This window comes from Manis javanica, chromosome 6, assembly GCF_040802235.1.
Source record: "Manis javanica isolate MJ-LG chromosome 6, MJ_LKY, whole genome shotgun sequence".
NCBI lineage: Eukaryota > Metazoa > Chordata > Mammalia > Pholidota > Manidae > Manis > Manis javanica.
The window spans coordinates 101,585,514-101,601,403 of NC_133161.1; the positions used below are offsets into that span (position 1 = coordinate 101,585,514).

General features: G+C 49.2%; 1 protein-coding gene across 11 annotated transcripts in view; it reads right to left on the reverse strand.

Moving 5' to 3' along the window:
- Nucleotides 1-15,890, reverse strand: part of GRB10 (growth factor receptor bound protein 10) — a 203,377-nt gene that overhangs the window by 23,301 nt on the left and 164,186 nt on the right. For all 11 annotated transcript variants that reach the window (XR_012132421.1, XM_073239137.1, XM_073239136.1 and 8 more), the window contains 5 exons: nt 9,450-9,565; nt 8,369-8,437; nt 6,716-6,853; nt 5,281-5,391; nt 3,567-3,665 (listed from right to left, as the gene is read on the reverse strand). Coding sequence is in view for 10 of the 11 variants with exons in the window: in XM_073239137.1 (XP_073095238.1) it covers nt 3,567-3,665; nt 5,281-5,391; nt 6,716-6,853; nt 8,369-8,437; nt 9,450-9,565 (533 nt within the window). In the remaining variant the exon portion in view is untranslated. The remainder of the gene's footprint in view (nt 1-3,566; nt 3,666-5,280; nt 5,392-6,715; nt 6,854-8,368; nt 8,438-9,449; nt 9,566-15,890) is intronic.

The window sequence follows — 15,890 nt, forward strand, 5'->3', positions numbered from 1 at the left end:
GGTTGGGAGGGACCAGGTGGCTGTGGGTAAGTAGCATGTGTCATCTAATGGTGGATGCACCATCCACCAGGTTCAAGTAGAACAGGAGCCAGTCTTTGTTGTTACAGCTCCTGAGGTTGGGGATTGTCTGCCTCTTAGGAATAATCTGACAGACTGTATAACACATTTAGTCTTTTATCTGTTTTACATATTGGGGAATTATCAAAGATTTTGCCTGATGGGGGGAAATGTTCTGCTAGAAGAAAATTAAATTTGGGTTTAGTCATGGGAGATCATCTTGCAGGGAAGACAATGAAAGGCAAGGTTTACATCAGTGATTTTCACACTTACAGATTTTACAAAGAGTTGCATTCTGGGGAAAGAAATACATGACTGCCTTAAGACTGGGCAAGAAATCTGCCAACCAAGACAACACATACACACAAACTAAATATTAACCAATGACCTTCCATTTAGTATCAGTGATACCATATGCAATAAAGGATATTTTGACCTTAAGGAGGACAGGGTCTCAGATGAAAGGAGACACCCTTTCCCGAAGCTAAACACAACTAGCTTCATGGAAAGCTTACTACACTGTCCTTGCTTCACTTTGCCACTGGTTAGAGAAAACCTCTTCACAGATTGTCACTTGCCAGAGGACTGGTTTTTGGGAACCATGGGTCTAAATTCCGCCATCCAAAGGCCGTGCCTTGGGTGTGAGCACGCAGGCGGCTGGGTCACCCGCCGAGGAGAGGGATACACTAGGCACTTGTCAAGCCCCACGTGGGACTCCTGAGCCTTCCATCCCAGAGACATGGACCCTGACTGCCCCACCTCATGAAGCGCTCTCCTCATCTGTGCTGGGAGGGCCCCGTCTTCCCTGCCCAGGTCCTCATGAGGATTAAATGAGGGAACACACAAAGCTCCTGGCTGGTAGCTGGCTGTGTCCTTCACGAGCTCTGCCCAGGGTCTCAGCCCTCCTACAGGACTGCTCCCAGCACTGCTTCCCGGGTGCTGCAAGCCTCTCTCACCCCAACATGCACTCCTAAGTGTAAGAGCTCCTGAGCTGAAGCAGGAGGCCCCACTTATCCTCAGATTCTTCTTTCTGAACATTGACTGAGGTCACCTTTTTAACACCAGCATGTTCAAAACCAAAGCAACCACTCATTCTACAATCCTGTGTGATGCAGGCCTCCGTCTTGGGGAGGAATTTCTACAGCAGTTTCAGAAGCTTTCACAAAAGCAGGGAGGGAGGGGAGGAGATAATCTGAACACGTAACCATGTGCCCAGGCTCTTCACACACACCCCACAGAATCTATGCAATTATTTAACAAATTATGTGACAGGAAGGAATGAGGACCAAAAGCAGCCATTACTACTGGCTCTATCCCTCAAGAGTCTTAGCAATGCCACTTTTCTCCTCCATATGCTCAGGCTATTTTTGTTTTTAAAGAAAAGATACGTGTGCTGTACTTAAAGACACAGGAGGGCCCTGGGTTAACTGAAGACAAGGTATTCCTCTCAACAAGCCCTGGGACTTTCACACAACCCCAGCTGCTATTTCAATGCTATCCATTGTACAGAGAGATTCCAGGAAAGGGTTGGGGACCATGGGAAGGCAAGGGCTTTAGGCTCAGGTTCTGGGATCTCCAGGTTGACAGCTGATGTAAGACAGCAGTCCATGTGCGTCCTCCATTTCCTGTGCACGAGGACACTGCACGCCTGATCCACTTTCAGGGGACAAGGGAGTCTAAGGCTAAAGCCACAGGGACTTCTCATCTCTTACTGCAGACAGGATCTTCACATCAACCATGAAAAGGCGCAAACCTGCGTTGGCTCAGTCTGCGCTGGTGAGATGGCCCGGGAAGGCCCAAGACCAAGAACTGGACTCTGAGGGGCCAGCATGTCCTGTAGTCCAAAGGCCCCATCTGCAGACTCCACCAAGCTCTGGAAAAGGCACTGCCAGGGTCACTCCAGAGTTGCCCCCAACACAGTGAATTTTCAAGTCACTGATGGCTCCCAGGGAGGGCAGCAAAGTGTGGGGGTTAGGAACGGAGTGCTGGAGTCAAGGGTTCAAAGGCTGGCTTGGCCCCAAACCCAGCAGCCACACCTGGGGTGACCAAATGGGCTTCAGGTTTGTTATCTGTCCCATAAGGATGATAACAGGTCATAGAGATGTTGAGAGGAGCAAATGAGGTCACGGATAGGAAGTGATAAAGAGCGCCTGGCCCACAGTAAATGCTCAAAAGTGTTCACGCTGACACACTACATAACGGCATCGTCTGCACTAATGATAAAGTCAATCATCACATCATGAGCTCTGCCCACTTCCTTTCCTGTGCCTACTGATGTGACAACAGCCCTGAAGGAGAAAAGCATCTGTTGCTTCTTACTCATGGAGCCTGTGGATGGGACGTACAGTGCTATCACCTGAAGTAACGAGCACTGCCCCTTCACAGAAGGTGCTGCCACTTCCCCACTTACCTTTTTCATTTCTTTTTCTGCCTCTTCCAAGGTAGATTCTGTATCACAGATCAAAAAACTCACCCAATATATAAAACTTCAAAGGGTTCCTTCCCACTTCTGCCTCAGGTGCTGCACCCACTCTCCACAGGAACAGCCCCTCTTCCCTCCTGCGGCCTCACAGGGCAGCGGCGGGCACGCCAGCCAATGTGAGCAGGTGCTCAGTGCCTCCTCTCCCATGCACATGCAGCACACTCAATGGACCATCCTGCGCTTTGCTGCGACCCCTCCTGGAAATTCTCCCAGAAGCCAGGGAGAACCACAGCTGACCAAACGCCTCCTCCAGACACTCGGCTTGAGTGTTCATCTGGTCTGAGATGAGTTCATCTTGGTCAACTCACCTGCAACCTGCATGGACTTGTTATACGCAAGACTCCAGATGTGGAGACATATGTATACAAGGGGCACGTATGTGCCCAAAGGAACATTTTGTGGAAAATCAAAAATGAGATGGGCTCCACTGGTATGTGCTGAGCTTCTGCCAAAGAGCCATCTGAATTCACTTTGGCAATTACCATGGAATTACTGCCAAGCACATCATCCCATGTGAGGCTTCATGCAACAGATTTCTTTGAAAGCTCACTGTTAGGAGATTGCCTTTCCCTGGGGGTGCCACGTGAGCTCCCTCATGGCCTCGGCTTTCTAGGAAGCTGACAGACTGGTGCTCAGTCATGAAGGTAATCAGCCCTCTTGATGAACTATGTGCCCTTCCTGTATCCCTGGTCCTGTTCTTTCTATTCCCATTTCTCTACCAATTTCCTGACCCCATGTCCCAGGGGACATCTGGTAATGTCTGGAAACAGTTTTGGTTGTCTTGGCTAGTTGGGGTGCTTGGTCTCAATGGGGGAAACCAGGGATGCTGCAGCAGGCCCATAGCACCAGGACAGCTGTTGTCAGCCAGCATTTCAGCAGGACCAAGCTGGGAGACCGGCTCAGAGCTTGCTGACACTCAGCCTCCGTGAGAAGCCTGGGTGGGGAAGGTGGGTGTGCTCCATGGGTGGCGCACAGTGCCGGGAGGCGGGTGCCGAGGGGTGCGTGTGGAGACGCAGGCATAGTGTACCTTGAGGAGCCTGAGTGCGGTCAGCCAGCATGCCCGGCCTTGCTCGTCTTCTGCACACAGCAGCCGCAGCTCTTTCGTCTCGTTCCTGACTTTGTTTGGCTAAAGGAGGTAAAAGAATACCCAGTGAGTGTTAACACCATGGACCAGCCGTGCACCCCAGGCCAGGGCAGGGCTGAACCTGCCGCACACATGGCCATGCCCACTGGATGTGATGGGGCGGGGCCAGGCCGGTGTGCACACACCCAGGCATCAAGCCCAGGGCAGGGCGTCCTTGTTTTGGACTCAGCTGAGTGATCCAGCCATCCTGGAACAGGGGTCTCAGAGGAGACAAACAGGAAAGTACCCACCGCAAGAGCAGGCGGCGGGCAGGACAGGGCTGGGGCCGTGAGCCCTGCGCAGGAGGGTTGGGCTCTGTGGAGGGAGGGTCTGCCCGAGTTCGACAAGGAAGGAGATTTATGATGGCCTCCCTGGAAGACTGAGGAGGTGGCTGGAGGAACAGCCCCTGCAGGGCTTAGCCAGCAGGGAGAAGCCGCTGGAGGATGTGAGTGGCCCCAAGGTCAGACCCTGCAGGGAGCTCAGAGAGTGAGACCAGGGTTGCCCCAAAGAAGGGGACTGACATGGGGCAAGTGGCCTGAGGCAGGAGGGGCGGCCATCAGAGCTCCCAGCACTGACAGGGCAGTGCCTCCACCCGGCGGCTGGACCTACTTGGTGACAGAGGAGACTACTGCAGGCTCTCCATTGGGGGAATCTGCAGGGGGAGCCAGGGACACAGTGACAGCCCCTGAGACTGCCCGCCTGCAGAGCAAGCACCACCACAGGAAGGGAGGTGTTAGCTCCAGGCTCCTCCATGGGCCACGTTCCCACCGTGGCTTCCTGAGCACCTTGGGCCTTCAACTGGTTTGAAGTAGGCTCCTATTACTTGCAACCCAGAGTGAAGTATAAGACGGTATTTTAGGATGGGATGTCTCCCGTCCTCCTCCTCTCCTCAGGATGGAGCCGAGCTCACTCAGAAGTTAGCCCTGTTGAGTGACTCTGGGCACACTCACTGGTTACCAGACTTGGGCAATGGTGCTGGCTCAGTTCCCACCCCATAAGCACCTGGGGAGACTCATTAAGAAGATGGAGGGAAACCCTCAGCAGAGCATCTCGTGCAGAGTGAGTATTCAGATTGTCTATTATGATGACCAACATCACCATAGCCTGGGCAGGGGAGAAGAGTGACCCTGTCCCTAGGGTGTGTGTGTGTGCATCTTTGTATTCATGTAGGTGTGTGCACGCAGATCTGTGTGTTCACATAGGAATGCACATGTCTGTGTGTCGATATGTGTGAGCATGTGTCCTCATATGCATGTGTGAAGAGGGAGGGCAGTGCTGTGGTCACTTTGCCCTACTGTCTGGTGACTGGAAGCCCACATAGTGTCAGCTCACTCAGTACCCTGGAGACCACCCCAGTGACAAGGTGACAGGCTGGGGGTCACTAAGGCACTGAGCTCATCAATGGGCACTGTCCATCTTTTGCTCTTCTGAGTTACTTAAGGAATGACACATCATAAGCACATAAGGAATATTTTTTACATGATGAATAAATCCAGTGGGAAACTGTTTCTGATTAAAAAAAAAAAAGCAACAACCAAGAGAACAGTTAACTGTTTCCTAGTTTCCAGCGCATTGCTAATGGAGTGGTAGCCTCCAGACAGGGCTTCAGGTGGAGTACCTTGATGCAGAAGCCGAAGTCTGTGGGGGCGCTGTACTGCTTCTTGCCAGTGATCAGGGAGAAGATGCTGCTGTCTTCCAGGTCAGCCAGCAACTGCAAGTGTCGGGGCTCCTGTGGAAAGGCTGCTATCAGACACACTCTGGGGAGCTCACACAGCGCAGAGCAAAATGTTTTCACGTGCTCATCAACAGAGGGCAGTCTGTGCATGCTTTCAATGCTCCCCCTCTGACATTCCACAGATTCTATGTACTGTATAAAGTAAGTGCTAAATTAAAACCAAATTCACCCAACCCTCCCTGAAAAACCCACCTCCCAATTCTCAGACAGAAGACTACTAGAATGCACTGATACCCTGCTCAATCAAAGCCGCTGGACAAACAGTCTAGTGAACACCAGGAGGAAACCCGGAACCCAAAGGCCAAGGAGCACGCTCTTGGATGCCAGACCCACACCACCTTTGCTGTGTTGCGTTCACAGTCCAGCTGAACCTGCAGTTTCCCCTTGACAGCCTGCCTCATGGTTCCTTCCTAAAATCCCCATCCCAGATGTTTCCTGCTTCAGGCTGCAAATGCCCCTGAATTCAGCGCCTACAAGGATGCTAAGAAATCAGGAAGTTACCCTTCCTGCCCTGCAGCATATGGAAGATGCTCCATCTGCAGAAGGAAGGGCCTATGTCCACGCCCTTCTCTTTGGCTTGCGGCCATCGCAGCTGCTGACTTCCCAGAGCAGTGCTCTGTCAGCTGGTGCTCAACACACTCGCCTGGGGTCCCACCAGCTCCTCCCTCTCTCCTGGAAGAGCAGAAGGGGCTGCTGCTCTCAGATGGCAAACATGCAGCCACAGTCTGCCAGGCACACCCCTGCTGCAGGGTGTCCTCAAATGTTACAGAGTGTGTGTGGCAGCAAAGGGGACCCGGCGAGGTCAGCCTGCACACCCTACTGTCTCTGGAGACCAGCACCCATGTTCCATCCCTTTCTCACCTCCTTTCCCACTGGAGATACATGCAAAACTGCAATTTATTCCACAAAATATCTACAGTAACATGTAGACTGGCGTTAGGGTGGCAATAACCTATCCATATCCTTACAGCTAGCTTGATGCCAACTTCCTAACTGTGGAGACTAAGTCAACATGTTCAGGAGACTCGGGCAGCCAGGAGGTTCTGCTCCCAGCCCAGAGAGGGGGCCAGGCTGGCCAACCAGGGCGGGGGTGGGGGGACAGTACTGACAAAGCCTGTAACTTTCCCAGACTGTGTTACCGCCTGGTTTCTGAGGTGGACCAGCAGACTGGTAGCTCTGAGTATAGCTATTCCATAATTAGCTTAATACTAAGTTATTATGGCCTCAGAGGAGCCTCAGGTACATTCTGACGTGAAGCCCGCGCTCACTCTGAACACCCCCCACCTGGTGTGACCAAGGGGGCTGCTTTAAAACTCACCTTTGAGGCTCCCTTCGTGGAACAGTAAAGGCCTGATCTCCGCAAACACACGTACAGTTTTTTCCATGATTTCCTTCCCAGCTCTTTCACGTGCAAAAACCCTTGAATTTCAGGATAACTACTGGAGTTTAGAAAATTCTGTTGAAGAGCAAATTTCTGAAATCAGATAATGCTACTTGGAAATAATTAAAGCAGATGTGTTATTAGCATTGCTGACATTTTGACATGTCCTGAATTACTATTCTTTTTTGGTCCAATTGAACATTTTCAAATATTTTTCCTTTCAAAAGTCTTACAAATCCCCTTAAACTGGTGTTGCCTGAAACGTAATTAGTATTTAAACACACAAGCAAATGGACCTTTCCAACACTGACAGAACAGCCACAAGCTTACGTATGGGACAGCACATTTAAGGATCCTGCCCTTCATGCTGCTGTTTCCATAAAATACCCAGTTTGATCATCGGTTAGGGCAACAGCAGTGCCAGGAGCAATGGATGAGGGGCCTTGTGGGCTTAGGGCAAGCACCCTGCTGTCATTTTCCCCATGCACACATCCCCTTGACAGGTATAAATGGTGCTTGCATGCGACCTACCCCAGAGCACATGGGCACAGCCCAGAGCAGTCAAGAGCCAGGACTGGGGGGCAAAGTTGGGGCAGTGACATTGGTGGGGACTCTCCACTGTACTGAGAGGGGACACAGCCTCTCCTGCAGGCGGATGGGCCAGCTGGACAGAGCCCCCATGCACCTGGGCTCTCTGGAGTTTCAAGGAACCACTGAGCACTCTCACCAAGCACACAGCCATCTCAAATCATGCAGTTAAAAAAGCAATTAGCCATTTTGCCATCACTGTGCAAGGGCCATGATCACTAAATGTTGGCAAGTCTTGCCAGATGGATCAGTGCTGTGGCTGGAGGGCTTCAGAAGAAACCACTAGAACACAGCTCTGAGGCTCTCTCCCTCCAGAGGCCAGAGCAGTGAAAGAAAGGCTATGGATGTAATTCCGTGGGCACCAAATCTGAGTAGTTCCTCTTGTATTTGATGCCACCTGGACAGTGCTGGCTGCCTTAGTGAGTGGTTTAGTATCTCTTTTAACAGTGTAAACAGGCACATCTTAGGGACACAGCAGTGATATTTCCCTTTCTGACTTCCCTGGAAGAGTATAAGTCGGCAGTAAGCACACAGAGGACTCCCGTGCTCCCCCACTGGAAGTGGGAGTGGAGAAAGGCCAAGTTTTTTTGTAACAGAAAGCAGGACAATTAAGACAGGTGTCCTTATTTTTAATGTACAATATGTTAGTTTTTGTCGAGCATCCAGGGCAGTGGCCTGTCTGGGGACACATGCTTGGAGAGGCGCTGGGAGCCTGGCAGAGTGCATGCAAGCCTGTGGCTTCTCCATCCCGCCCTACTGCTCACATTGTCTGTAGGTCAGAGTTCAGTTTATCCTGCTTTTAAGTGCCTGTTTCACTTTGCAGGAGCCAGGTTATACAGATTTCCCCAGTAAATGTTATTTCTGGTAACTCTAAACCCCACTAGGAGCCAAGGCTGGTGCATGATTAAGGATGCAGGGGCTTCCAGTTTTCACAGGGCTGCCCCTGAAGCTTGAGGGGACTCCAGGCCGAGACTCCAGCAGAATCCTGTTCTTGCCCAATACCTGCAAAAGCTGAGCTTGACCACCGTTTGACTGTTGGCACCAAGTGACCATCTGTTCTGGGAAGAAGTTCTAAGAAAATGGGGAAAAAAAATGCATTACAGATGAGCTTCAACATTCAGGGAAGTATATGCACAAGTTGCCAGGACTAATTTTGCAGGTATAATTTTACACATTTGTATTTAAAATGATGGTCCTTTTTACTCCCTTGTCACACAATGGAAATACCTACATCCAAAGTCTGTATTGTTTCCTGAAACGTGGAAAGTTTGGAGTATCTCCTGTGCTTACTATGAATTCCTGCCCCACAACATGCACCAGGGCAGAGGGCCTCTGCGCAGTGTAACTCAGCACATAAATGTGGGGCTTGAGAGAAAGGACTCTGGAAATGAAAAATGATGTGAAAAAGTCTGTCTGGTACATTTACCATGACAGTTGTCCAACTTCTTACTTCCAAATAAAAAAAAAAAAACAGCATCACTGTCCAAACCAGCAGTGGACACTGGGTGTTGCCCTCAACTCGCTGCTCTTCTGCCTCATGACTCAGAACAGAGGGCCATGCGATGACATGTGTGAGGCCCCCGACTCTGATATTTCACAAGACAGGTGTCCCCCCCAAATAAATAAATAATTAAAAAAGGAAGAAAAATCACCAATGAGTTCTATGTACTTGGGTATTGGTTTCTCTACTCATTCTTCCACAAATAATCACAAAATAATATTTACTATTTGCAGTTTTTACTTTGATGAATATTTGACTAATTTGTTCCTGTTTAGCTGAGAACTTTCAAAATAATCGAGACAGCCCACCCCTCATCTCTCTCTCAACCTAGAACTAAGCCAGTTTCCCACGGTCACTGTAGGGAGGCGATAGCTGCCTTTGGCCAGTATGAAGCCATCGAGGTAAGCAGCAGAGACTGGGTTTTGAGCAAAGAATGCTCAGTTAGGTAGCAACTCAGATTCCCAAATCCATCTGTTACCCCCTACATCACAGTTATTTTATAATCTGCTACTATTAAAGCCAAGTATCAACTGCCAAGATATCAAGAGTTCCAAACCTCAAAGCCTAAGAGATAAGACTCACCGTAGGGTTTTTGAAAAACTCATATTTTGCATAATTCTTCCTGAACAAAAATTTACTTTCACTTGCCATGGTACTCTCCACCTGGACCACCAGCTCATGGTCTTCCAAGCACCGTTCTGCAGAGGAAAAACACGATGCATGGGATCAAACAGGCAGAACCTTCAAGGCCACTTTATAACCAATTACAGGCTCTGGCCATCTTCATGCTCCTCTTCGACCTTGCGAGCAACGATGAGGTCAAGAATGAAGTGAATTTAAAGGCCCCTTTAGTGTACGGCTGAGTACATAACAGGTCTGGACGTATGCAGTGTGAGGAATTCAGGTCAGTCCTTAACTTTAACACACTTCTCCATCTGGCATCAATAAAAAGTTAAGGAGCAAGTCAGTAAAGACTCCTAGCAAATCATTTTGCCTTTAAATCAAGAAACTTCAACTCTTGCAAAAGAGCATGGACTGTAACAGCAGGGAAAACATCCAAGGGCACAGGATAGCATGTGGTCAGTGAGCACGCAGGGGCTGTCTGAGGGCAGCTGGCTCAAGCAGCTGGCCCAATGTCTGCAGTGGTTACACAGGAAGGGATATGCTACCCCTCTAATCTGTCCACACATGCTCACGGTGAACACTGAAGCCCATGCTGTCCACATCCTAAGGGCTGTTCTCATGGCTGGATCGTACTGTTAGGGCAGGGAAGAAAACACTGAAAACTGTGTGTGCTCACATGCACACATACCACGTACATGCGCACACACCTCAAAGCACCAGTGAGCAGTGTTATCACCCTGGAAGGTGCTTCCCTCAAGTCTGAACACTGCCTCCCCCGTGGAGCTCCGAGAGCCAGATGCAGGGCTGTTCTCTCTGGTGGTAATTACACCCCCTCCCTCCTGTCTCCTGCTCTGGCTGGGTGGGGGTAGGAAACTAACAGCATTAAATAATGGAATACACAATACCAGCAAATCCACAGCAACTTTAACATGTGAACTGATGTTGAAAATGGGGCAGAATGAGATGTTACAGAAGTGACAGAAGAGGGGCAGGTCACTCCTTCAACACGTCTGCCTCCCTTCACACAGCTGGAGCTGACTCCCCAGAAGTCTCATCTTACAGGAAAGATAAGTTTAGAGCAAAAGCATTCCTAAGTCAAAGGCATCCCAGAACATGGAGGAATAATTTGTCTGCAAAGGACAACTGTGGCCAGAGGCATGTCTTGGATGGGCCACGCCGGCATGCAGAAGCACACTCAGCTGTGACCTGACAAGGAAAGGATTTTCCTCCCCAAGGCGGCCAGAAGGTTCACAGCTCATCAGGAAGGGCCAGACCTCGCACCAGCAGTAATCACAAACAGGTTGTCCCTGGCTGCGGAGGGGATCCGCTAGCACACGTGAACTGCAACACTGCCCCACGTGTACCCCTGGCAGGAGAGAAGAGCCATGCATGGCACAAACTTGTGGTGCCAGCTGCTATGCTGATTTTGAAAAAGAGGCTGCTGTACTGCCATTCATTTAATATAGATTTTCCAGGTGCAAAACGAATGACTTCTGTTGAGATTTTTATTCAGAGAACATACTTCTGTAGTTATAGGGAAAAACCACCACTATCCAATAATAATCTGCTGATGGTTGGTTTATAGAATTAAAATTTTTTGCCAGGTATAACAAGGAAAAACAAGAAGTGGGTTTGCAGCTGCCTACATGAGGACAAGACACCTGTGGAGTTCCAAAGCAAAAGGCCTGGGTCTCCAAAGTCCTCGGAGAGTCCAGGGGATGAGCGAGGGGCACCGGCTCTAAGGGAGCACACGGCCCAGCACAGGTGGGATCCAGTCCAGGACAACATCTTCCGGCCTCACTGGGCCTGCCTTGGTGAAGCCCTGGGAAAGCTGCAGAACAGTGCGAGCAGACTGTCAAGTATCCCGGGTGGTCATCCCCAGGGAGGACGGCAGAGAGAACCGGGAGCCCATGTACCCTAAAAGAGGGTGCTTGTCTGCTCTGGGTCTCTCTGGTGATGCAAGGGAGATCCAGGTACCTACCGGTGAAAACGAAAGCTGCTGCCTCAACTCCCCTGCCTACCCTCAGTGAGCAGGGGGTCAGCGGATGTCAGTGGGTGGGGGGGCTGCTTCTGACCCCTTTCCCAGAGGCCCAAGAGCTTCCTGACCTCAGTCTGCTGCCCAATGTCCAGGGCACCTGTTTTCCCAGCTGTCAAAAAGCCACCTGACAACATCAGTTCAAAGCTCTTTTTTTCACTTTTAATTTTTTCTATGATTCTAAAAACATATATTTTCAAAAAAGTGACCTTGCGTGATTCTATTGAACCATCACATCGCTATCTACAAACTTCATATTATCTACAAAGGCCTGAAGTAAAATCACAGTATTAGTTTCGCCAGGGTGTCCAAGAAGGACTTTGTGTATAAACAGAAGAGTCAGGCATTCCTTGAAGGGAATCTGTATTTTCCAAATTTTTGAAACAAAGTGCAGCATCTATGCCACCTGACTCCATATGAACAATATTAAAAAACCAGCAACTCAAAAGAGCCAATCTTACTTCATATACCTTAAAACATGCAGTGGACACCTAATTCTTTAGCAGAAGCCATCCCACCTTGCTGCTCTCCGTTGGGCCCACCTCCACCCCCCTGTCACCCAACACTTAACAGGAGAGCAGGGCTGGCCATGAGGCGCTCTTGACACCCAGCTCAGGGCTCTGCAGACTGTAAGAAACTGGGAACAAAGTAACTGGTGAGATAACAGGCTCACAGGGCCCAATAAGCAGCTCTCCTAATTACAAATTTCAGTGGGGAAAGAACATTATTGTGGTGTCTTTCAGATATAAGGATGAGGAGGCAGAGACTGGCAAGAATCAGCCTCTGAGCTTCTAGTGCACACATGGGCCACTGCTTCTCCTGGGACACCTGTCCAAAGCCTAGACGTCACCCTCCCAGGTGGCAGCCAAGCCCTCCAAAGGGCGACCAGCACACTTTTCTCACCTGACCAGGAATAAGCACAGAGCCTTAAACTGTCCAAGAAAAGAGTCCATGCTTTTTCCTCAAGCGTTCCAACCAAATTTACCCAAACAATTCCTCAAATCCTTGGAATTCACAGGAGCTGGTGTGACTGTCTTCTTTCCTGGGCTCCGTGTTTAAGTTCTGGATTTCCTGGCCGCCTGTCTGTCCTTGGGGCCTGGAGTTGTGGCCCCTGCATGCCTGGAGATGGAATTCACTTGCAATCAGTTTCAAGTTCACGGGCACACCAACATGCTGTTCTGCATGCCGAAGTTCCTGTTTTTTGAAATTCTTTTAAAAGCGGTTTGTTTACTTGCCACAGCCACAGGTTTCCTACCCCTACACCCTCTGTACGCAGGTGTCCTGGCTCAAGTGAGCCTTCCAGAGATTTGCAACTTGTGTGCTGGGGCTGACAGGATGTCCATTCTGGCTGCACTTGGTGGCTGTGTGAGGACAGTGCTTCCACGGTGGAGCCCTACACAAAATGCTGAGGGCACACTGCACCAGGCAGGCTTGTGGACATGCCCAGAGAAAGAAGAGGCCACAGAAGGGAGTCAGAACAGAACATGTTCACCCCGGTTCACCTATCACTAAGGGCTTTGCTGACCAGGACAAGGATTTTATCCCAACTTTTCAAACTGCTTCTTGTGGTAAATGATATCAGGAGGAGACTCAGACAGGCCATCTGATGTGGCTTTGGCAACAGGTACGGTTCAGGGTGAGGGCAAGAAAATCCCCATGGGCCAGAGATGCTGCGCACTGAGGCCAGCAGGCTGCCATGCCCGCTCCTCCACGGGGTGTTCCTGCCAGCAGTGGGTGGGTGGCGGCCCCTGGAGGTGCTGCCGGAGGCTGCGTCCACCCACCTGCATTGGTGGTCTCCAACTAAAAAGGGACCCACCTTGTAATGGCTCCTTGGGAGCTGCCCACCTTGCTAATCATCACTCATTTCCAGGTGTGGAAAAGGTGTACTGCTATTAAGGATCTAGTAGTAGAGGTGCAAAGATCAGTCTAGCAATTGTGCTCTGAAATCCTCAATTTTGGAGACCGCACATAGACTGAAACTACGTGTGAATTAGCTCACTTCCATCCTGAATTATTGGGGATGGGGGTAATAACCTGCCTTAATATCTGCCTTACATAACCCCAGGCATCATCTAACTGCCCGAGCCACCAGCCTTGTATGTGTGCAGGTCCCCATTAGCATCCACAACATGTAACCTAAAGAAAGTGACTTTCTGGAGGGAGTAGGGATATGGGACAGGTAGCCCTGCTCTAAGAACAGGAACACTGACTATGCAAGGAGGAGTGGGGACACCCCAGAACAGTGTCATAAAGAATTTTGCACAGGCCAATGAGCTCACTGCCCAGCTGAGGGGGCTTAATGCTTAAGTCATCTCTGAAAGGCCAGGAGTGCCCAGCCCACAGTGCCCCCACAACTGGGAATCTGACAATTGCATGATGATTAATGGATTTTCACCTAAATGTTTACTGATGTGAAAAAAAATGACAGGCTTGCATCACAATAAAAGCACAGAGAAGACAGAGGGGCAGCAATGCAAGAAGACGCTCTATGTGAATGGCATACAAGGATGGTGTGTGACTCGGTGCTCTGGAGCCCAGGCCTCAGGAAAATGTGCTCACTTGCTAGCGACACAGGAACTGGTGGGGGACAGAAGTCTGAGGGAAGAAGCTTCTTGGGGATTTCATGTGCTTGAAGTTAATTTCATTAATTTTTATTTTTGTCAATCAGGATCCAAAATTTGATCCGAGTGTTTTATTCTTTTTTCGTCATTTCACGTCTTCCTTTTTCTCCACTCTTTTACTTGATTGTATAATAAAGGATTATTTTCCCTTTTAGAGTACATTAAACCCATATGTGAATAATAAAAAATAAAAGACATGAACATACTTTCCCTAAGAATGTGCATGTATTTCTTATTTCTTCATGCAGTTGATCATTTCTAAAATCTTAATGTATAGTTTCTTTATCTATTTATCATTTTCTAGAAATCAACTGCTACCACAAATATCTGAGTTAAAATTTCTCAAATAGCCATGTATGTTAACTCTTTTGTGCATGTGTACCTGTGTTACGGGTGCTTGCTGTGGGCACAATTATACTTGTGTATGTCAAATCTGCACAAGTCCCTCTCAGAGCTCCTTTCAAATTGAAAGTGTTCAGACTTTTTAATGGACTTTCAACAATATTCATTATATTTGAGTCTAAGCCTTTTTAAAGTTAATTCTGTGTGTGTCTATGTACATATATACACACATGTATATATGTATATCCATATGTACATATATGCATGCAAGTGTGTGTAAATACACACTGCAGGACTCCAACAATTAATTTCCCAGTAACCTGTGTGCCAACAGGTGCTTTTAGAAGCCCGTGCAGACCACAGTAGGACCCACTCATGCATGTTCCGAAGTGGAGCCTGATAATCTTCACAGAACACTGGTGTCACTGAGGCACCTGTGAAGCACTGGGCAGGAGAAGGCTAGCAATGACCGCAGAGAAGGCTTCAGGTGATGCACAGGTGCACTGGAGGTCAGCAGAGATGAGGAGGAAATGAGAAAGCCTCCTGATGCTCCCTTCAAAATGCACTCTAGAGATGTGGCAGTCCCGGGAGCAGGAACACCATGATGACAATAGTGCCGGCTCAGATCAGCAGTGTTACTTAGGCTGCAACTCAGCAGTGGCTGAGATTGCCATCTAGTTAAATGAGGATTCCAGGCCTAGAGGTTTACATTCGGTTTATTAATCTTTCAAAATGTTCATGAGAAAATTTCAGAATTGCCGTAAGTTTTCAATATGTGTATTTTTCTCTTCTTCTCAACATGGAGGAGATATAGCTGCTGATTTAGAGAAAATTCCAGTTTTAAATATGTGCCTATGACGGGAAGATGGCGGCGTGAGTAGTTCAGAGGAAATCTCCTCCCCAAAACTTATATATTTATGAAAATACAATAAATACAACTATTCCTAAAAGAGACACCAGTGGATGCAGTACAACAGCCAGCATACATCTACATCTGAGAGAACTCAACATCACACGAAGGCGGTAAGATACAAGCTGCAGCCAGGTGGGACCTGAATGCTCCCCCACCCCAGAACCTGGCGGGAAGAAAGGAGTCGGAATGGGGTGGGAGTGAAAGCCCAGGACTGCTAAACAACCAGCTCTAGAAATCCACACCCGGAGCGCAGACACAAGGTGCACGGGGGGCTGGATATTAGAGAAACAGAAAAGCAAAACCTGCAGGCAGGTCCCTGCGACTGGCCCCCCGGAGAAAAAAGAAAATCGAGTGCTTTGTACAAGTCTTTAAGAGACAGGGACCCCACAGCTGGACGAAGTCGTCCCAGCACACTTAGCCATCAGCTGGGAATCCCAGGGAAACTTCGGCGCCCTAAACCCCAGGGAGACAGTGCAGCTCTGAAGCCC